General features: G+C 43.8%; 2 protein-coding genes across 2 annotated transcripts; one reads left to right on the top strand and one right to left on the bottom strand.

The window, feature by feature from the left end:
- Nucleotides 1-271: 271 nt before the first annotated feature.
- On the bottom strand, nucleotides 272-12,194 carry hif1an (hypoxia inducible factor 1 subunit alpha inhibitor). Its single transcript, XM_083658179.1, has 8 exons — nucleotides 11,906-12,194; nucleotides 8,483-8,733; nucleotides 6,725-6,873; nucleotides 6,211-6,356; nucleotides 5,140-5,246; nucleotides 2,380-2,443; nucleotides 2,166-2,276; nucleotides 272-1,728 (listed from the first exon to the last, which is right to left on the bottom strand). Exons 1-8 carry the CDS (start codon nucleotides 12,095-12,097, stop codon nucleotides 1,672-1,674), a joined length of 1,077 nt encoding a protein of 358 aa, XP_083514305.1. The 5' UTR covers nucleotides 12,098-12,194; the 3' UTR covers nucleotides 272-1,671.
- A 2,214-nt stretch (nucleotides 12,195-14,408) lies between these two features.
- wnt8b (wingless-type MMTV integration site family, member 8b) lies at nucleotides 14,409-22,983 on the top strand (the record flags this gene model as incomplete). Its single annotated transcript, XM_083658037.1, has 6 exons — nucleotides 14,409-14,479; nucleotides 15,643-15,676; nucleotides 17,669-17,807; nucleotides 19,624-19,749; nucleotides 20,423-20,565; nucleotides 22,414-22,983. The coding sequence occupies 6 exons, from the start codon at nucleotides 14,409-14,411 to the stop codon at nucleotides 22,981-22,983; spliced, it is 1,083 nt and encodes a 360-aa protein (XP_083514163.1).
- Nucleotides 22,984-23,405: the final 422 nt, after the last annotated feature.

The raw sequence follows: 23,405 nt of genomic DNA, 5'->3' as shown, positions 1-23,405 counted from the left end.
GATGGACTGTCCCAGGACAGTCCTGGATGGACTGTCCCAGGACATTCCTGCATGGACTGTCCCAGGACATTCCTGGATGGACTGTCTCAGGACAGTCCTGGATGGACTGTCCCAGGACAGTCCTGGATGGACTGTCCCAGGACATTCCTGGATGGACTGTCTCAGGACATTCCTGCATGGACTGTCTCAGGACATTCCTGCATGGACTGTCCCAGGACATTCCTGGATGGACTGTCTCAGGACATTCCTGCATGGACTGTCTCAGGACACTCCTGTGAGGCTGCATGTCTGAAAGGGGCTCATGTTGCACTGTAGAGGCAGAAAGACTGCTGCGTTCCACGTGGTCCTACGAGATCAGTAAGAGCTATCAACAATTCAACATATTCTATTTAGTCAATTTGATCTTTTTTACATTTTCACAAGCTGGCATCTACAGATACCAAACACATCATCACCAGTAATTATTCCCCAAATCATAACAGTAGTTTTATCTTGTTCTTTATCTTCAAATTAGCCATATTAGCAACTTAAATTGCAATTTTCAGTTCTTACTGGTATGTAGAAAAGCACATCCAGTAAGGTTCTTGGAGTATGAATCAAACAAGCAACAGCATAAACAATACATGAAGCATCCACTCAACTACAATCAATGAACTGCAAGCAATCACATATTCATCGAAGTGGATCTATGAGCCCCTTGTTTAGTTTTGACATCTCACTCACCCATGCAGATTGATTGCATCTTTTTCTGTCTGATTTTGATAATCATATATTCATACTGTTTTCATCACTCTGCTTCTATGTTGTATTACTGTGCAAGTAAACTTCCTCAGACAATTCTTGCTGATCACTCCCAAAACACCACATCATCAGTGGACCCACAGAGGACTCCGCTTACAGCAGACAGATGGATAAATTACTATTCAAAAAATAAAATAAAAGATCTGCCGTCTTTACAGGTACAAACAAAATCAGTTTAAAATTTGTTTTCAGTTATAAAATACAGTAGTTGAAGAGGTGTTTTCTAATTCTCTGATTCGTACATATACCAACTCTCACTTGTGCCGTTACACTATTGAGGTAAAAGTTACCCCAAATGATACTCGTCTAGGACCAGTTGTACACATTAGGTTGGCAGATTTGCCCGACCGATGCATCCTGTTGATGTGTTGGAACAGAGATAAGCTAAATGAAGCGATGTATCACATCGATGTATCTAGACTTCAGAGAGATAAGCTAAATGAAGCGATGTATCACATCGATATATCTAGAGACTTTACAGAGATAAGCTAAATGAATCCCCCCAAAAAGTTGAAGTAGGGCCCATTTCCATGAGCTCCTAGTCAAATGTTTCTCTTGTAATCGTTGGATTTGCTCAGAGACGGTCGAAGCAGAGTGGTTTCAATGTCTTCCAATGTGTCCGCTTATTGCCATGCAATGATAGCTCCAAAGTCAGAGTGCATATACACCAGTTTCACACGCGCGCACACACACACACACACACACACACACACACACACACACACACACACACACACACACACACACACACACACACACACACACACACACACACACACACACACACACACACACACACACACACACACACACACACACACACACACACGTTCAGCAGCAGTCTGGTTAGCGGTTTTGATGATGGGGGTCCTAACTGGAATCCTGCTCATATCGCCCCCTGATCATCGTCTTCAGTAAAGGTCCAACCTACAGAGAAACACAGGGATTCTTAGTTAGGAGAAGCAATTTTATATCGTCTGGAGTCAAAATACATCCAAAAGCAATCAAATAGAACGACTACATTTAGCATTCTTTCACTCGGTGTCCTTTAATATTGTCTGCAGTAGCCCTTCCCTTTGTACTATATAAGGTAAGCCATAAATATTCCTGGTAAGTGGGTTGCTGGAAAGGGTCAGCGTGCCACTGGGATTTCATGCATGCGCCATTCCCAACAGATGACCTAAATGTGGAGGAGCTGCTTGGAAATCTGATTTGATGTTCTAGAAACTGAAGCAGCAGCGTGGCGTTCAAAGTTCCGCTTCTGCAATCAGCACAATGTCGAATGGAATGATTAGCAAATAAATCAAATTAAATATAATCTGAAATTAAATATAATGCAAATATAAATGCAAGGGGGTTTTTACTTCATGTGGGTCTCCCAGTGCTTCTCCCAGCATCTTCTCAATATTCCTCATGATGGCCACCTTCTGGTGAGCGCGCAGAGGGTACTCTATCCTCTTGGGCGTGGGGGCGCCCTGCACAAAGGATTCAATGTACTGGAGTTTACAAGAAAAAACCTGGTGAAGACGAGACAAAATATTCAAGTGAAAGAAGTCGCCGTGAATTTAAGGTGCATACTTTGTACCAGAAGTTGACAGTGATCGTCACGCCACCGTTCAACAGTGACTCAATGTGATGCCACCTGAAGAAAAGAAATCAAAATAGAATCTATTACTTTTTTTTTACATATCCTGGCTGACTATCAAAACGTATTTTTCGACAGGTTCTGTCTTGCAATCAGACAAACTGCCTAAAGGCTCATGTTTAAGCGGAAAACATGCTACAGCATCAGAGCCCTTGCCGAATGTGCCGAGGCTGACGTGCAGAGAGAGTAAAAGCTATTACCAAATATCTGCACTACATTCTTTACCTGGGTTAACTTCTAGTCATTGAAACCCTAGTGAAATCACACAATTGACTCATTTTGCTGGGGACGCCCCTGCAACCCCCTCAAGCGTCAAGCTGACGTTCGAGTATATAGGTGTAGCTGCCGTCGGGAACGCTCCAAGTCGAGGCTGACGTTGGAGCATGTTCGCAGCTTTACACACCGACTCCCGAAACTTTCCTCCGTCACTAAAGTTTTCGGAACAGGTTCGATTCTCTGCATTTTTCGCATCAGTCAAATGCCTTTTTGCGAGCTGTTTGACCCGTCTGTGTCTGTGCTGGAGAGACGTCTGTGCTCGCTCCACCTCACTGGCCCCCCTGTGCCCAGCCGAGGAGCGGTGCTGCGGCACCCGGCCACGGAGCACCACAGCCCCGGCTTGTCAAGGCGAGTATGGAGCCCCTGTCCAGTACGATATGGTTCTCTTCCCTGACCTGCTGCCATCTGCCTGCTCCAGTCCACAGCACCGCTGCTGCAGGTCACCCTATGTTGTCATGTAAACGACAAACGATAAAAAGAGGATGACTATTTGTCTCGTATTGCGAATAGAACGGCAACAACATCATAATAAACCGCATCAGACTGCGTAGCGATTTTTTTCGGACGACGAAAAAAAACAACCACTTTATGTCAACATTGTAAATGTCAGTGTTTAAGTGTGTAAAGGAAGTGAAACATTATTTGTATAAGACCTTTGAAGACGAGTGTCATAGAGTGACAGTCAGTGTTTGTTGGTAACGCATTTTAAAAGTAACATATTTATTGCAGGTAATATATTACTTTTAGCACTAACTCGGTTACCAATAGGATTTCAGTAATATTTTACCAGTTACTTTGTCAAGTAACACAAGTTACAAATTATTATTATTTTATCGAAGCACACATTTAAATAAAGATACAATCATTTCCTAATCAAATTGTGTTTTTATGCAAATAACCACTATAGATGACAATAACAAAGGAAAAGGATAACATTTAGAATTTTGTATGGTTTACAATGACTTCAAGACGGTTGAAATTCTTTTTCGGGATGGTTCCGGGACGGCGATGTCATTCTGCTACTGCTGTTATTTTTGATGAAAGTAATGCAAAAGTAGTGTAATAATAAGTAATGAGTTACTCTACACAGACAGTAATATTGTAAAGTAAGATATTACTTTCAGATGAAAGTAACTAGTAATATGTACTGTAGTATATTCCATTTTGAAAGTAACTTGCCCAACACTGGTGACAGTACAGTCAGCAAAGCACATTAGGGGTCGTACAGCTTTTCAAGAAAATTCAAGGCACTTTCAAGGTACCTAAACCAAAGGTTTCCAGACTCTCGAAGCCTTTACCATCACATCTGAATTGTTTCTATAAATGCAATTGCAAAAAATAAAGTTTACAGTCTTCCTTTCTACCCAAAGCAATCAATGTATATTGTCACTTTATTTTATCACTTGCTAATTTCCAGAGTGAGGGATCAACAGAGGACTTATCTATGTAATCTCAGGCAGCGTTTGTGGGGGGAGAGAGACGCAGCATGGTAGGTAGCATTAAACAGTGGTTTGGTATAATTGTTCTATGGTGGCGTTTCCATGGCAACACTCAGGAGAACAAATGAGAATGCGAGCACAAGGACTGCCCACAAAAGGAAATGACACCATTGCACGTTCAAGAGAAACCAGACCACTGAGGGTGAAATCAGCAACTTCCATCTAGTTTGGACAGTCAGGGCCTGGCTCAGTGTTGGGCCACTGTGTCCATATACATTTAATTTGTTACTGTCAAATGTGCAATATTGCACATTGTGTGAGTGTGAGTTCCCTCACACAGGAGCCGTCACTGGCCGGCCCGCGCGCATGGTGATGCAATTTCCTTGTGTGGGCCTGGGCCATCACTGCCACTTCCTGCTATTGACTAGCTTTATTCCTAAAGAATTATAACCGCAGTATTCTGTTACTTTTGACTGAGCAGATGTCTATCTGGGCCAATCAGTCAGGCAATAGATTCCCTACAAACACGGTCGCAGGTTCGAGCCCCGGGTTACCGCCGGCTTGGTCAGGCGTGCATACAGGCACAAATGGCCGTGTCTGCGGGTGGGCAGCCAAATTAAGGGTATGTGTCCTGATCGCTGCACTAGCCTGTTCGGGGGGGGGATGAGAACTGGGGGGAATAGTGCGATCCTCCCACGCGCCGATGTCCTGCCGATGAGACTCCTCGCTGTCAGGTGAAAAGAAGGGGCTGACGACTGCACATGTATCAGAGGAAGCATTGTGCTACTAGTCTACAACTCTCCCCAGATCGGAGCAACGACCAGGACAGCAGGGGCAATTGGGCACGTACAATTGGGGAGAAAAGGGGCGGGGACTTGGTTATGTATGAAAAGTTCTATATGAATAGCTAATGGTTATTAGGTAATGTAACATACTCGGGCACTGGATTTAAACAAGTCATACAAAATCACTTCTTACCAATACATGGGGATGTAGAGCACATCTCCTGGGCCCACAACTGCCTCATAGCCGACTACATTTTTGAAATTGGGAAACCTCTCATAGTCAGGGTTATCAAAATCAACCTAAAAAATGAAATATATATCTGTTAGAAAATATCAACATAACGCAGTCTCTTATCTGTTTACACTTGTTTTGGATTGGAGACTTGCCACAAGTGTGTTTCACTGAAGTGAATTGAATTACAACAGTTAAAGTGATAATACAGAAGATGTTCATCTAAATAAATGTCTGTTAAGTCACTATCTATCTGATAGTGACTTAATAGGTGATTGAGACTATGGCTCATTGATGGAAGCCTTTGCATTTTCAGTATTGCAGCATGTATGAACTTGGTGTCTGTGGTGACACAGGGTGGGCGGAGCTAACACAATAGACTCACTCTGTAGGTTACTGTAGGTTCACAGGGTGGGCGGAGCTAACACAATAGACTCACTCTGTAGGTTACTGTAGGTTCACAGGGTGGGCGGAGCTAACACAATAGACTCACTCTGTAGGTTACTGTAGGTTCACAGGGTGGGCGGAGCTAACACAATAGACTCACTCTGTAGGTTACTGTAGGTTCACAGGGTGGGCGGAGCTAACACAATAGACTCACTCTGTAGGTTACTGTAGGTTCACAGGGTGGGCGGAGCTAACACAATAGATTCACTCTGTAGGTCACGTTAGGTTCACAGGGTGGGCGGAGCTAACACAATAGACTCACTCTGTAGGTTACTGTAGGTTCACAGGGTGGGCGGAGCTAACACAATAGACTCACTCTGTAGGTTCCTGACAACTCTTGTGTGAAGTAGGATAACAAGCTACTTTTTTCCGCTCTCTGCTAGCATTACGGGTGGTTACTATGGCCGAACAAACTGAGTAATGTCACATAATAACGCTGTTTGGATCGCACCTGTAATTACCACTCATCGCCAATAGGTGTCACCCAAGAGAACAAAACTGAAATCTTCCGCATTATCACATTAAGATATTATTAATTAATTAATGAATAAAGCCTGAGTGGGTTTGTGTGTGTCGATGTCTTACTTGGCTCTGTCTGTCACACGGGTGGTGCACAGGGTGCGGGTAGAGACACTCAAACTGGTCGGGAGGGAAGAGGATGCATCTCTTGTGACCTTTGATCTGTGCGAAGAAGTTTTGCTGCTCGTCGTAATGCGCCGGCGTCACGTTTCCTACGGTGAGAGAGAGAGAGAGGGTTCGTACAAAATGTGGATGTGAAAGAAACGCTTTGAGTGGAACGGCAAAAATGGCAGCTTTTCAAGAAGTGGAAGGTTATGCAACAGGCTTTGAAATGGTTTCATAAAAAGCAAGGGTGGTAAAGCATGTATGCATCCACCTGATGCAAAAAAAAAAAAAAAAAAAACGACAATCGCCAAGCTCGGAGTTACAACGTTTTCATCTGACAACAGCGACAGGCGTTTAAAATTAGGGACATGATAAATTGCTTAGACTACATCCGAAGTCATATCATCCATCATACAGCAGAGACGATGGAGATGTTGTTTCTTCAGTGGATAACAGCTGCCCACAGATCTCTTACCCTCCATGCCTATGAGCAGCAGGTTGGATGTCAGCTGTCCCCAGTTTCTCTTGGCTTGCTGCTTGTTGATCCAGTTCCAGTTGAAACCCAGGAAGTCGACGACAATCTTCCTCCCTACTGTGTCGTTCAGGGTCTGCTGCAGGTAAACCCTACAGCACGGAACAGAGACAGACAGCATGGGACAGAGACAAACAGCACGGAACAGAGACAAACGGATACAGACTGTATGAGCTGCTTTGCCGTGATGCACCCACACACCTAGCAAAATGCAGTTGACTTGACTTTCAAAAGTGCTGAAAAGTGTCTGAAAGATGAGACTCGCTGAACTAGAGACTGAGAGGTTTCTCCCAGCTTTCGTTGTTCAAACTTGGTGGAAACAATAGAGGACCGCAGGGATGACATTTTTTGTAGTCGGAAGGCCCGAAGTCCCGGACTTCCTGGATCTTACGGGGGAAAAAGTCAATGGGGTTTTAGAATGGGGATTTCACTTAAATGCATAAAATAAGGTCTGTGGTTAACAAGTTTATGGGAGTGGTAATTTGGGTTCAGCAGGATAATCTTCACGAACGTGAATCACTTTTATGCCTTTTTGAAGCATTTTCTAAAAATCGCGCTAAAAAAACGCATTTAGATTTCAAAAGTCATAAACTTAAGAAACTTAAGAAAAATACTTAATAATTAGAGAGTAAAAAATAAAAGAAAAACGGCATTGCATAACCAATCCAGTCTTCAGGGCAGCCCTTCAGGCAGAAGGGGCGTTGACATGCAGAAGTTGTGTGCTTGTAAACAGATAAAACTGAATCAAATGTAACATTGCTCATGACAAACATTTCAGATGTTTGAAAAAGCTCTCTCTGTGTTACAAAGTATCTCTAGTTTGTTTCACTACAGTCAGATGATGATGGGGGAGAGCGTCATTTCTGTTTTTTTTACAGTACTAGGTACTGTAGGCATCTCGCGCGCTCGATTCCTAGGGCGGGCTCGCTACTCGCCTGTCCTGCAGCTCGCATTCGGAGCTCGGTCACCGCGCGGCCTTGCCCGCTGCGCGGCTGCTGTGAGCTTGCCTGCCCTACTGGCAGGCGCACAGTGTCTCCCTCTCTCTCTCCCTCAGTCACTCTCGTGACTTTGTGTGTGTGTGTGTGTGTGTGAATTTGACATCACTGATGATGTCATCAGTGGGACAGATAGAGTAACAGACAGACAGAGCCCTAGCTCCCATTTATATACTGATGATGATGATAGTTCTTTATTAGCTCAGCAAATGTCCATCTTTGTTTTCTCTTTTCCACATCTTTTTAAACCACAAAGAACAATACGGCACAGTGTAAATCCATATAGACAAAACAAATCATCATAAGATGAGTCAAAGGGAGGGTTTGCTTCAAGTGACACAGTGTGTGTGTGTGTGTGTGTGTGTGTGTGTGTGTGTGGGTGGTGGGTGTGTGTGTGTGGGGGGGGGGGGGGGGGGCAGGCCAAGTCAGGTCGCAGTGCTCGGCTGCTGCCCAGATGCTGCTGTGTAAATGCTTAGTCATCCCCTCCAGCTCACGTTGCTGCATTGGATGTCATGAGAGGAAAGAGATATTTCACATCACATTTGGGTTGCAGGTCTGTTCATGGATCAGAGAGAGACTTTGTTTTGATTGAGCATCGGACCAAATTACGTTCAGAAAGTCTAACCTGCATCGGATTTCGTTTGAATATAGCGGTGCACTGAGCTCAAAACACACAGACATTCCAAACTGTATACATACGCATTACCTCTCTTCTCCTCCCATTTCCTCTGTTTTATGCATTTTGTCCACAAATTCAGAGAATTTCATTTCCAGTCGTTCTGATTTGGGCACAAAGTTCTCAAAGTTGGCCATCTTTTTCTCGTCGTAGTAGAGGAATTTGTGGTTTTCTGCGATGTATACGGAGAAGTCTCCGCTCCCAATGTTCTCTTGAAGGTACCCAATGTCCCATTTGAGCGCCGGATACACAAGATTTGTGTCTGTTAAAACCACTGGTTCCTAGACAAAAGAGAAAGGGCATTTGAATCAATTGATATACCATAATACAAATGCATACTGTTTATCCTGCTAATTAACGGACTCGCGTATAAATAATACAAGTATTGAGGCCTATTGAGTCAAATAAATCCCTGTGCTAAAAATCACCATAATATTGCTAAAGGGACTGTGTGTGGTACTCAATAAAGACCCATTTCACAGCAGCCGTTTTGAGGCGGTAACACTATATATATATATATATATATATATATTTATATATATATATATATATATAATAATAATAATAATATATATAAAATAATATATAAATAATAATAATATATATATATATATATATATATTATTTTATTTTATATATAACGGGAGCTTCTTTTGTGTCTGTGTTTTTTAAACTAGTCTCCCTTTTTACGAGAAACGCAACACGCACACACACACACACACACACACACACACACACACACACACACACACACACACACACACACACACACACACACACACACACACACACACACACACACACACACACACACGCACATCCCATCAGCTGAGCGAGGGCTACGTGACTGACTGAACGTAGCTCGGTGGGCTGGGCGCGCTCCCGGTGAGTGGGCGCGCTCCCGTTCTCTCTCTCTCTCTGCCTCCGCTGCGCTGCAGAGACTGCAGACTGCAGACTGCACACACGCTTTCACTTGTGCGCAGGTGTATTTCAATTTGGATTAAACTTTAAGCAAACACCATCTGGAACGAGTGGCGACGCTGCTATGGACGAGCTACTTTACCGTCTGTGTGGACGGGCCATATTTGGACATCTCAACAGCATTCTGCACCTGCTCAAGCTCATACGGAGCTGCTGGAAAGCTGCCTCAGTCGTGCGTGTGTGTGTGCGTGCGTGTGGCAATTGGGAGTCCTAGAATTCTGCAAATCTAATAATATGCTTGAAACGAGCCATGATCAACTCAGTCTATATAAGTCACAAATATATAGGTCACTCCTCTATTCCAAGTTCAATGGAAGTTCCTCCATAAAACAGCTCAAGCCAGTCAGGTGTGTTTAATGCTGGATACATTGACGGATCCATAGGTTGAACCATCATAAAGGCCTCGTGATGCATTGTTTTGACAAGATGACCTCTCCCATGTTTGCTGCATGCTAATGTTAGGTCATAATAATGACACAATGCAAGCTATTATAGGCAACACTATGTAGGTTACTTACTGCAGTGAGACAATAAAAGGATGCGTAAGGAGGACAAAGCTGGCAAAACAAACAAAAAATACAGCTGTTCACCATGTGTTCCTGAATAACATTAATCTGCCTTTCTGGATCAGATACTCAAAGTTCCAACATCGTTCTATTGTCCCAAATCTGCAGGGTTTTTTCCCCCCAATACCCGAGTGTGACTGATCCAGCTGTTCATCTTAACCTATTTTCTCTGCACATTCTAGTTCACATGCCTATTTACACACTACAACACATTTTCCATCTCACAGGTGGAACAAAAACCTGTTTTCGCCCAGTGTTTAGAAATGGTACACTGTAGCTTCAAAGAAAAGGCCTGTTGAAAAATGCCCCTGAACCAGGTTTTCATGTCATGTGGCAGAATTACCCTTTAGTTTACATCTGGCATAAGGAATTTCCATTTAAAAAGCAAAGTTTTCCACTTCCAAAGTTCAAGTGAGGTGCATGGCTTTGGCTTTCTTTGACAAGACTGTTCTGTTCCCCTTCCGTTGTGATCTGATCCTTTCCTCCAAACAATTCTCAAAGTGCAGAAAATGGATATAGCTTTTACTAATAAGCACAATCATGAGACTGAGCCTGGGGCGAGTGACAAGCGTCTTCTGATGCCAGCCCATTTTGAAATAGTGCTGGAAATAACATCTCTATTTCTATGCAGCAGTAGCAATGTGGATTAAATGAAACAACAATCATGTTGTGTTTGATTATCACTGATTCACTATCAATCTACACGGCCTGGATCAGAGTGAGACCAATTGAAAATGAGCTTCCTGTAATTAGGCCAAAAGCTGATTAGCGATAACGTGGCATTTAGCGTGAAAGATAGGGAACTTTCCTTGTGAAAAGAAAAACTATGCTGCACTAGCAGGCAGTCCAACCTGCAAACATGTCAACGTTTCTCCTAACTTGACCCCTGTAAAGACATCCCTCGTATACTGTATATACTGACCTGTAGTTAATCATCAAAACAGACATCACTGTCCCAACCAAGGTCCTCCCAGTCCCTCCCATCACGTCCACACTTTTCTTCTGAACTTCTTCATGGTCTGTCTAGGCTTATTCTGACATGCAACAAACATTCCAAGAAAACCAGCTTTGCCAGAGGAAAAAAACTGTAATTTATTCTGCTTGTTTTGTCATGCTAAAGTGCAACCTGAAACTATTCCACTAACAATGTATGGGAGACAGACACCTCATGCACTGTCATGTCCTTTTCCAACGAAAGACACATATCTCTAGTCTTGTTGCCTGCTATGGGAGGTTATTTATGTTAACCAATACTGATTTAATAGCATTTGAATATTATATTATCCTATTCTGGAGACCTACATTCTATAGGCTAAATGTGATAACTCACCTGCCACTTCCAGACTGAAAATGTAGCATAATAAGACACTTGTTTACAGTATAAAGCAGCAGCAACAACAACCTGATCTCTACTGGATTGTATGATATCATGTGCTCCTGACCTGACCCTGAGCCAACAACACCTGAGCCATTTGTCATTCATTTCAAGACCAGGACCCGATGCTGGTGGTCCTAAAAACTGGAATCAAGGGGACCCCCATGAGCCCTGCAGCCAAACGATGAATAGTTTATTTTCGCTGTCTATGCATTCATTCACTAGACTTTAGCACAACGAGATGATGTAGGCTTTAGGCTATGTATTTTATTTTCCCCCATTGTTATCACTCTCCACCTAGAACACAAACAGCTGTTATCTGCACGTCTGCAGCAGGTCATATAGCAACAAACATTCGCATTAGCAAACAGGATTGAGTGGTATGATGTTTGAGCATCTTTGGTATGAAAAGGTTTCAATCTGAAGCAAAGTGATGATGAGAGGTAACGTTAGATGTGCAGTAGCTATAACGTTAGATGTACAGTAGCTAGACTAGAGCCAGGTCAGGTGTGTTGCTGCTGGTGAGTTTACCTCGTTGTTGATGAGGATCTCGGCTCTGGGGTCGGTGTGGGACAGTCTCGGGATGGGCTTGGTGGTGAAAGGATACTTGCGGAGCTGAGACTCGTCCCAGCCCGGGTGGTGGTGGACCTCGGGGAAGGCGGCGGCGGCGGCGGTGCCTTCGGTCGTGGTCGGATCAGCCTCCACCACCGTTGCCGTCGCCATGACCGTCGCCTTTAGTCCGCCTTGCTTTCACTAAAACAGTCCGAAATGCGCTCTTCTTCGTGGCTCTGCAGCGGGGATATCATGCACGGCACGCGGTCCCGTTCACAACCAAGAGCAGGACATTTGGAAAGCCACGGCGCTCTCACGGTCTGACTGTGTGCTGGTGTAAACGGTGTAAACACAGCGTTGACAGGCAGAAAGCGAAAGCAAACGACTCCATCTGAAAGAGTCAAGGAAAGTATACGACAGTGCCACCTTGTGTACTGGGGTGGGTTGCAAGACACTTTAGCTACCACCAGAGGGAGCTATTTCACATCAATTCGTTGAGTGATTGAACAGCTGTTTCAGAATCAGAATCGTCTTTATTGCCAGGTAAGTTTACACATAGCCTACAAGGAATTTTCTTTTGCATTTTTTTCATACATAACAATAGTAATATATATAATAAGAACGGGACGTAGCTACTACAAGTCAAGAATAATTGAGCAGTTCCGGAATGTGCCAAATATGAACCATGGAATGTGCGAAAATAATGCTCATGAGGTAGCTGAATAGACACCTTTTCACGGGGGCCATTTTGTGTCGAAAAGGCAGAATAAACACAGGTGCAAGCAAAACACTAATGAGGGTTTCCAAATTCCAATCATGGAAGTTTGAAACCCTCATTAGTGTTTTGCTTGCAGCTGTGTTTACCCTGCCTTTTCGACACAAAATGGGCCCTGTGAGAAGGGTCTAACATGCAATGTGCAAACAATCCAGAAAATCTGCGTTAATAACGCATTGAGTCAGATGTGAGGGACTTGTGTGTGTGCGTGCGTGCGTGTGTGTGTGTGCGCGTGTGTGTGTGTGTGTGCGTGCGTGCGTGCGTGTGTGGTGACACTTTTCTGTGATGGACTCTAACTACTTTAGTTGATTGTTTATTCAATCAACTTTATTGAAAAAACAACAACAGGATGTATTTTCTTTTTGCTTTAGGTTACCGTCATTCCTCTTGAAATCTTAATCCAAAAACTTCCCTCAGAAGCCCCCACATCACTTCTCTCTAATCCTAATTTGCACACAAGAAGGAGAGGGACCTAAGGGTCAGATGGGGTCATTAGGGAATAACCCTTATCCAAAGTTAGGTAGGACCGTCTGGATTAGTGATGCAAATACCCCATGTGATCAATGGCTCCAATCCAGTAGCATACTGGCTATTATTAGCAAGCGCCCTGGGCCAGGAATCTTTTAGAAAATGATACAAATATCAATAGTATTGGAATATTATAATGATATGGTACAACAATAACAACAACAATAATAATATAAACGACCCAGGCCCCTACACACCCTAATAAAATAAATAAATAAATAAATAAATAAATAAATAAATAAATAATTGCTACCTTTTCATTATAGAGCTACTGCTTGGCTGCTTTTCTTAGTTCAGCCTGCATGGAACATGTTGATGGTTGCAATTCCTCAGATTCGAGTTCACTGGTAGGCTACATAACAACAAAAGGCCATGTTATGTTTTATTAGCCTACTGCAAAATAATAAATCTATCTATGGTGTAGGCCTATAGTGCTCTTTGCTGAAGAAATTGCCAAATCTTATTCCTCACTACGAGCATTTTCGATAGCCTAATTAAGTAGAAGAACTAGTTCCTAGATGTGGGGGAAATGATTGGCACGCTGCTCGGGCTATTGGGGAGGCTTTGTGAAATGTATGGTCAAATGAGAAATAATAGCGCGTTGCAACTTGCATGTGAGTTCAGCAGCCCTGCTGTGTTTCAGTGATAAACAATGACAATGATTTAATCACACCTTTGTTAAACAGATCTATTTCCTCAAGAACAAACCTTATCGGCCTAATTTTTGGAGCCCTATCAAAACAACAATTCGTCAGGAGATATCTTCTACTAATCCGTGATGATCAGTTAACGACTCTTTCAACATGCTAGATAGTCTAAATAAACTGAAATTCAAGGGATCAGTGTCACAGTTTTCCTATAGGACTAAGCGGCTCTTCCTTCGCTCTTGGATGGATGGAGCCCAGGCAGAGAGCCTATTGGCCGGCCTGTGGGCCCAGGGGTGCCCTTTTGATCATTTCAGCCTCTCCTTGGTGCAATACTTGTGATTGGCCGAGAGAGTAAGAAGGGGGAAAATCTTTAATTAAGCAGATAATCTCTTGTTGGGTGGAGAGCGGCTCCATTTCAGAGCCCCCCCCCCCCCCCCCCCCCCCTTGAAGGTCTCTGGGACCCTCGGTAGGTTTTGGGAGCTCAGTATCCTCTCCACCGTGAGACCGTCTGCACCCCATCTCACCTGCCAGGATGTTCATGCGTTTGGAGGTTTTCTACTACATCTTCATTCTGCTGGCTCACATGAGGTCTGGCTGTTGCTGGTGAGTTACATTTCATTTGGTTTATGATGAGGATGATGGTGATGATGATGATGATGGTTTTACAGTTACATGTTGTATTCTTATGTTTAGCTCTATAAGCACGTCATGCCATGGCAGTGGAAAGTGCCAATCACTGCAATACAATACAAACATGCTAAATGTTCTCTTAATCCACTTTTTCTATTCACTATTCAACACTTTATTTGTAAAGGCCTGACATGACCTATAAGATAACTTCAATTCTTGCGTGGTCACGGCTGCCAGAATGATTCTCAGATTATGGAAAAGTACATCCTCTCCAGATTTAAAAAAGTGGGTAGAATTCATGTTAGAAATAGTATCATATGAACACATGTTGGCAAGAGTCAATGATAGAAATGAGGATTTCAAAATTGCATGGGACCGCTTCTTTGCTCATAGCACGACTGGGACACTGTGATGTGGCTATATTATATTATATTGCTTTAATTATTTTATTTATTTTTTGTTGTGTATATATCACGAAACCAAGTATGTTCATTTATTACAGGCCTGGAAATGTATAAGTGAAAGTAAAAATGTTTGGTTATGTTTATGCTGTCTATGTGTGTAAATAAATAAAAACTTTATTTACAAAAAAAAAGATAACTTCAATTCTTGATAATTCATTAATTTATTCAGTAGGCTAATTTAGTTTTTTTATGACATAAATAGTAGCTAATTGGAACAGCACTAACATTTTAACAATTCACTATAGAGGCTATATTATTAAATTGCTCAAGATTCATGTTGCAAAAATATAAAAACATTTGATGAGTTTATAGCCTAAAGTTAACTCTCTAAACCCTACAACATACAGTAGGCTATGTAAAATAGTTTGAAGTTGCTTTGAATAGTTAAAATCTCTCCATTATATATTATATTAAATAATATATTATATTATATTAAATAATATATTATATTATATTATATTATACTTTTTTCAAATCGTCATATTAGCATGCTTTGCACTCAGTCCGCACCAGTTCTGACATTTGCCGGGCATTCTTGACCAGAGCAGGAGTGTCAGTTGTGTTATACTGTGGATGGGATGGCTAATGAGAGATGTGAGCAGGGGACAGACGCATTCCGTCTTGTGAAGGACACTTGGTTTCCCTGACTTAATAAGCGGTCTCCTCTTCCAGGTCAGTGAATAATTTCTTGATGACTGGACCCAAGGTAAGCCAACTTCCTTTTGATCTTTTCTCTCTATGCCTTTTTCCAGAGCCATCATATAGGCCCTCAGCTGCCCCTGTGATATCTCAACTCAAGCCCAGGTCCCTGTCTGTATGCAACAATGGCGCTAATGATATATCAGTGATAGTCTCTTGGCCCTTTGTGATTCTTTTTCCTATCTCCATACACTTGACCTTCTTCGGCTCTGTGTCCCTGGGTTGAGTGTGTGAAGAGGCAGGCAGGAGAGGAGAGGAGAGGCCAGGGCAGGCACGGCTGAGGCTCTAGTGGGTGGTCATCATTAGTGAACCAGACTCCTGTGAAAGAGGTGCTGCTCCATCTCCCCCAAAGCCACTTGAGACATATTAGCACATAGCCTTCAAGCAGCACAGGCCAAAGCCAAGGCGACAGCGTACTGGTTTAAAGACCCTGGAAACCCAAAATAAATATGCATTTTGAGTTCTTCACACCACAGGAACATCATATGTTAATAAACCACCAGCCAAATTTCGCTCGGGTCTTCACAGTGACAAATATAAAGTTTAAGAAATATAATATTACTTTAACTCAGTTTGAGTCAGTTTAGGCTGTTTTTTTGTTATTAGATTGACAATCTATTGTAATGACTTCCAAAAGATATTTTTCATGTATGTGATGTATGTAGCCTACAGTTAGCCTGCCCTATATACACTGTGGTGTTCAGAATTTGCTGTGAGAAGACCTCCAAATAGTGAGACTGCTCCCAGAGAATTATACGCTGAGCACACTCGCCTTTTTAAAATGTCCAGCTCTTGTCATCTCTACTTCCTCAAAGGGGGATGTCAATGTAAAACACCACACTTGCAAATCAATAAAGACAAAATTGGTATGGCGATCCTACATGATGGGAAAATTAGAGTCTGAAGATCTCACGCACGCACGCGCATGCACACACACACGCACAAACACACACACACACAGTGTGAGTTGACAAGGAAAAAATTGACACCAAGAAGATCATCCCTATATAGAGCAGATTGGACTTTGCTGTCCCTCAGTCTGTGGAGAAATGTCCAAATTGCTCTGATTGATTGATTGGCTCTGCTCAGGACTCATTGACGACTCATGATGACCTTTCTACATGTTGAATCAGCTGCCGAGGTCCCACTGAGGAAGAGCGTGGCTGCTCACTCAGTTTAAGTCAGCGGTTCTCAACGTGGGGTCCGGGACCACCGGGGTGCATTCCAGGGGGTCCCCAGCAAATTGATCAACTTAATTGTTTTGTCATTTTAGAATGACCATTTTGCCCATAGTTCCACTCTACCTACAATACAGAATTCTGGACAAACTCATATCTGCCAATTAAAAGAATATTCACAAAACTTCACCAAATGGGGGTCCGTGGCCCTAATGTGGACTTGATCAGAGGTGATTGATATGAAAAATGTTGAAAATCACGTGGGCATCAGGGAAACCATCTATTCAGGATGTGTGTCAGTCACTTTAATGTATTAATGTCCGTTTCTTCTGAGCCATCTCCCCACTGCTCCAAGCTGTGCTATGTCTCTTTTTTTCTGATTTCCCCCCCCCCATTGTACTTGGCTAATTTGCCCTGCTGGCCCCGTCGCCGCCCCACCCCCTCTCTGCCGATCCAGGGAGAGCCGCAGACGCACACATGCTTCCTCCAATACATGTGCAATTGCCAGTCGCTTCTTTTCACCCGACAGCGGGGAGCTTCACTGGCAGGACGTAGCACGCGGGAGGATCACGCTATTCCCACCAGTTCCCTTCTGCCTCGAACAGGCGCCCTGACCGACCAGAGGCGGCGCTAGTGCCGCGACCAGGACACATACCCTCATTCCGGCTTCCCACCCGCAGACACAGCCAGGCGCGAACCTGCGACCCTCATGTTGGTAGGCAGGGAATCTACTGCTACACTACCCGGACGCCCAAGCTGTGGTATGTCTGCATGTTGTTCTCTGGTTCTCACCTTCTCCTCCTCGCTCCTGCCCCCTGCAGGCTTACCTGATCTACTCCAGCAGTGTGGCAGCTGGGGCTCAGAGTGGCATCGAGGAGTGCAAATACCAGTTTGCATGGGACCGCTGGAACTGTCCCGAGAGAGCTCTGCAGCTGTCCACACACAGCAGCCTGCGCAGCGGTAAGTCCTCAGCCTCCCCGATAGCACCAACAACTAGGACAGATATTACAGAAACAGTGTAGGAAATTAAAAAATATATTTTGGGGGCAACTTTTGTTTTTTGGGGGGGGGGGGCATTTTTGCCCTTGCCCCTGGCTAAATTCCTACACTGACAGAAAGCATAATACTGATAGCATCTTATTGGACAAATAACATCGTCATCACATATTTTATATATTCATTCAGAAGAACTCATAATGCAACAAGTACCATCCCTAGCCAACACCAGGACAAATACCCTTAATGAATTTATAGTGCCGTTTAAAATGTTTTTGCTATCTTATCTCTATTTCTGGTGAGATTTGTGACTGTAAGTAACAACGTGTGTTTGTTCCAGATCTCTGTATTTTCAGAGGGGGAATTGATTTTGTATCTCTCTCTCTCTCTCTTTTGGAATTGAGACGTTTGCTTAGATTGCTTAGATTCATTGCCCTTAAGGAGCATTACAGTGACCACGGTCGCCCTGGGCCAAAACAAACACACTAATCCAAAGTCACAACATCCTACAGAGCCACAGAGTCCATTCAGGGCTTTGTAAAAACATGATATTCACACAAGACAAAGACACAACTGTGTTTTGCATGACAAGATCAGCTTCATTCAGAAGTTTATGAGCAGAGGTATAAATACCCCCGGGGCGGCATGTAGAAAATCTGGATCAAATTTTGGATTTCCCAAAAGAGTGAACTGTTTCTAACTTCGGAGTGATGAGATCGTAGTGATGACATAGACAAGGTAGGAGATAGGCGGTGATGATAATAGACTACAACTATTCCAAAACAACGTAGCACGTCTGGCCAGGGCCGGTTCCAGAACCAGATGACTAAGGGTGCATCCAAGATAGGAAGGGGTGCAGATGCCCGGCCGAAGGCCGGGCCCACTCGAAAAATTTGACATGTTATTTTACTAAAAATAATGCATTTGACCATCATTTCAAGTAGAATGATACCACCCAAGCAAGAATATTTCAAGTGTTTCAAGTGCTTTGCTGAAATATTTGGACCATATAATGATAATACAATTATCTCAACCTTAAAAGGTTACATATAGGTGCCAAAAAGCCATAAAATCACATCAAAGAACAAAGAAAAACAACAACGATAATTCAAGTTTAAACAGTAAGTGTGCAGCTGTAGCATTTATTAAAAAAAAAAAAAAAAAAATTTTTTTTTTACTTTTCAACTGAGCATGCAGACAATTAAAATAAGGGTGCAATGCATGCTTTTGCACCCCCGTAGAACCGGGCCTGCGTCTGGCTTTGCAAACTACCAGATGCATAACCTTCTCAGATTTATTTCTGAAGAATACATCAGTATTAAAGTTACCAAACAAAGCATTTGACATTAGTCATAAAGTACATACATACACAACAACACATACAACAGCCAAATTGTTTACGCTCCCAAATTGCTCATTTAAATACAGTAAAGAAGTTCTAAATTCAAACTTAAAACATCACTTACTGTCAAGCTATTGAGTGAAATTTGTGGTGGGAAATTGGTATAGTATGGATAGTATTGTATGAGTATTGTATTGTATTTTGTATAATGAAATATTGAAGTGAACTATTGTCATTGTTGTTGCTGTTATTTTCCGTTCTTTTAATCATTGGATGTTGTAACTGGATGTGGTATCTATGTGTGGACCCCAGGAAGAATAGCGTCTGTTCACACAGCAGCTATCCGATCACAATCAGAAAAGTAATCAGTGCCTGACACTCTGACAAAATAAGCCAAAATGAGAAAGGATCGTAAATGAGCCTCTCTGTCACCACCAGCCAATCGGGAGACAGCGTTTGTCCACGCCATCAGTTCGGCGGGAGTGATGTACACTCTGACCAGGAACTGCAGCCTCGGAGACTTCGACAACTGTGGCTGTGACGACAGCAGGAACGGACAGCGGGGTAAGAGAAACACTGAACTGTTAAGAGTCCTAATGCTGGTGCCTTCTGTTAAGAGTCCTAATGCTGGTGCCTTCTGTTAAGAGTCCTAATGCTGGTGCCTTCTGTTAAGAGTCCTAATGCTGGTGCCTTCTGTTAAGAGTCCTAATGCTGGTGCCTTCTGTTAAGAGTCCTAATGCTGGTGCATTCTGAAATAACTAGTGAGTACGTGAGATGCTCTCACAGCCAAATAGCACAGGGAACTACATAGAGAGCCAAAGTGGAACGTCACTTCCTGCTTCAGCACTGTACCAGAGATTTTCATCCGCCATTTATTTTCCCATAGACATTTCGTAAAATGCTTATAAAAAATAGTTTTACTTGTTCAAACCAAACGATACAGATATATTTAGAAACAGGAGAGATCGCATAACATTGAACTCTGACCAAAACGTAAAAAATGCGGGTTTAAAGAAAATATGTTTTCGATGATGTTTTTTTTTTTAAGTTTTGGTCCGAGTGAAATGTTCTATGGTCTCTCCCGATTCTAAATATAGCGGAACCGTTTGGTTTGACCAAGTAAAACAATTTTTAGAAGCATTTTACAAAATGTCTATGGGAAAATAAAGGGGTACAGCGCTGAAGCAGGAAGTGACGTTTCACTTTGCCTCTCTATTTTCATCCCTCTCCCTCTCAGGTGGTCATGGCTGGCTTTGGGGCGGCTGCAGTGACAACGTGGGCTTCGGCGAGGCCATCTCCAAACAGCTCGTCGACGCCTTGGAAACGGGGCAGGACGCACGGGCGGCCATGAACCTCCACAATAACGAAGCCGGGCGCAAGGTACAGTACAGTTACCGGTCCTTAACGAGAGGTGCCGGATGAAACACAAACACTGGTATAAAAGCTTGAGGATGATTAGTGGAAGATGTGATGTTTAACGCTTTGGATTTTTGGACCCATTTTAGAGCTCACTTCTTGTCGTCGTCCAAACCTCAACCTAAACCCCGACAGTAGTTGTAGATCTGTCGTGTTCTTTCAGTCGGGGGGGGCGAAGTGAGAGAAGTGGGTTGCAATTTGATGAATCTCTCCCTGGCCCTTCAGCCGAGTGCACAACGTAAAGCACCTTTTGAATCATTTTTCCACTGAGTGTGCCACCCAAGCATCGCTTTCACATCCCTATAAGTGAGGTGCCACTCGTCCCCAATAATAACAGTGTGTTCGCTGTAGCAGAAGGGCCTATTTACCACTGCTCAATGCCGCTTATGACAATAGCCCAACTCAAGAATCTCAGGATCGCTGGTGCGGGCTTAATTGGACTTCCTGGGGAGGCGGACATTGCAACAGCATTCTGTATTATGCTGCTTTTTAAAATAAGTGTTTAGTTTTATTCTTGCAATACGGATCCCACATTTATGTTGGTCTTTGTTGGGGCCCCCTGGGGGACTCTGAGGGGACCACAGGCGTGCAGCTGAAGTGCTCTTTGTTTACCGTGGCTGCGCGACGCCCCGCCGGGCTCGAGGATCCCCACGGCACCTGGAGGCATCATTGTAACAGAAAAAAAAGATGGGGGGGAGAGAAAGAGAGAAAAACTCCTTTTTAATTTCTCCACTCAGTGGGACTCTCCATTGGGTCTTCTCACACACTAGAAAACATGTTGATAATGAACACGCTAAATAAATACTCCTATTTCTTCTGGAGGGACAATGGGACTCGATGTGAAACTTTGATTCAGGCCTCACCTCGACAGAAAGTTCATCCCCTCCCGAAGGACAAAAAGCGCTCCTCCTTTTCAACCGACAGCTGTTTTGTGTCGGGTAAAGTCAGGAGACACTAGAGGGCGACAGGAAAAAAAACTATTATTTCTTCCTTTCAATGCATTCATCCGTGCCCGTTAACTGGAAAACCTTGAGAATACAATCAGTTAATTTGACAACACATCAATCAAGAGACAATGCATATACCCTGCCTTTCACTCTCTCACACACACACACACACACACACACACACACATACATACATACACACGCTTTGGGCAGTGGTGGCCCAATGGTTAGAGAAGCGACTGAGCCTGTGACCGGAAGGTTGTCGGTTCAATCCCTGCGACCGGCAGGATAAATCTGGGTGGGGAAAGTGAAAAGGCAGCGCTTGCCCCTCCCGCATTACCACCACTGAGCTGCCCTTGAGCAAGGCCCTTAACCCCAACTGCTCCAGTGGAGCTGCTCAGTGGCCAGCAGATCAGACTGTGGTTGTACTGGTCAGCTTCCAGGTGTGAATGTGTGTGTGAATGTGAACAGGGCACTCCTATATGAGCAGTGACACTCCCCCTGAATAAATAATGGTAAAGAAAAAAAAAAAGCATACACGCTGTCAATCATCATTAACGCTTCCCGCGGTAATGATGATTGACAGCTCGGTCGGACCGCCTTCTCAGCCTGGTCTGAACTAATCACAGCCCAAACCCTCTAAAATGGGTGACTTTGACTGACATTTACTCTGCCCAATGGCCGCTCATGAATTCAACGTGACAGAATGACGTGTCCCTGATCGTGACAACTCCAAATGCCGCGACGACGTGGCCGTCACAATACGGGACATTTCTTTCCACACTAAACTGTATATAGCAGACTCTGAATGAATTCGAGATGGATTTGAACAAAGTCAATCTTCTGTGTTTGTCGCCCCCCTCAGGCTGTGAAGGGGACCATGCAGCGGACCTGCAAGTGCCACGGCGTCTCGGGGAGCTGCACCACTCAGACCTGCTGGCTGCAGCTCCCCGAGTTCAGGGAGGTGGGGAACTACCTGAAGGAGAAGTACCAGCGGGCGCTGAAGGTGGATCTGCTGCGCGGAGCGGGCAACAGCGCGGCCAGCAGGGGCGCCGTCGCCCAGACCTTCAGCTCCATCTCCCGCAAGGAGCTGGTCCACCTGGAAGACTCGCCCGACTACTGCCTGGAGAACGGCACGCTGGGCCTGCCGGGCACAGAGGGCCGCGAGTGCCTCAAGAAGGGCAAGAACCTGAGCAGGTGGGAGAAGAGGAGCTGCAAGAGGCTGTGCGGAGAGTGCGGCCTGGCCGTGGAGGAGCGCACGGCCGAGACGGTGTCCAGCTGTAACTGTAAGTTCCACTGGTGCTGCGCGGTGAAGTGCGAGCAGTGTCGCAAGACGGTCACCAAGTACTTCTGCGTGAAGAGGGGAGGGCAGAGGGGGAGGAAGGAGAGCGCCGGCAGCCGCAGGAAGAGCCACAGGCTGAGGAAGAAGCACTGAGTTACTGACATGACATCATCATCATCACCTTCATCATCATCATTTTCATCACAGAAAATGTGTTTTGGAAAAAGTGATCCAAAATGCAAATTCAGACCATCTTAATTGTCAGTTTTGTGTGAAAGGTTAAGGGTGGGGAGATGTGCACAACACTACATGATACAATATGAGAAGGGGGACTTTTAGAACTTTTTTTCTTTCTGAATTCTTTTGGTATAAATGTATTTAAAATATATTTTTGTACTTTTTACAATAATATTTTGGACAGCAACTGGGCATTTAAAGCATATTTATCCGACTCAAAATTTCTCCAGGCCACGTTTTATTTATTTGCATTCATAAACAAATGCTTTGGGAAATAATTTAATCGTTTTTTTGAGCGGTCAAGGATCTGACCAAGCATTGGAATGATAAGCTTCTAG

The sequence above is a fragment of the Poromitra crassiceps genome, assembly GCF_964638095.1.
Source record: "Poromitra crassiceps genome assembly, chromosome: 22".
NCBI lineage: Eukaryota > Metazoa > Chordata > Actinopteri > Beryciformes > Melamphaidae > Poromitra > Poromitra crassiceps.
Note: the sequence above shows the minus strand (reverse complement) of the source record. Positions and strands in the feature narration are given on the sequence as shown.

Coding starts and splice junctions, on each gene's coding strand:
- hif1an (XM_083658179.1), bottom strand. CDS start 12,097: ATGGCGACGGCAACGGTGGTGGAGGCTGATCCGACCACGACCGAAGGC. Junction 5,247..6,210: donor CGTGTGACAGACAGAGCCAA/GTAAGACATCGA, acceptor TTCATTTTTTAG/GTTGATTTTGATAACCCTGA. Junction 1,729..2,165: donor CACTGGGAGACCCACATGAA/GTAAAAACCCCC, acceptor GTTTCTCTGTAG/GTTGGACCTTTACTGAAGAC.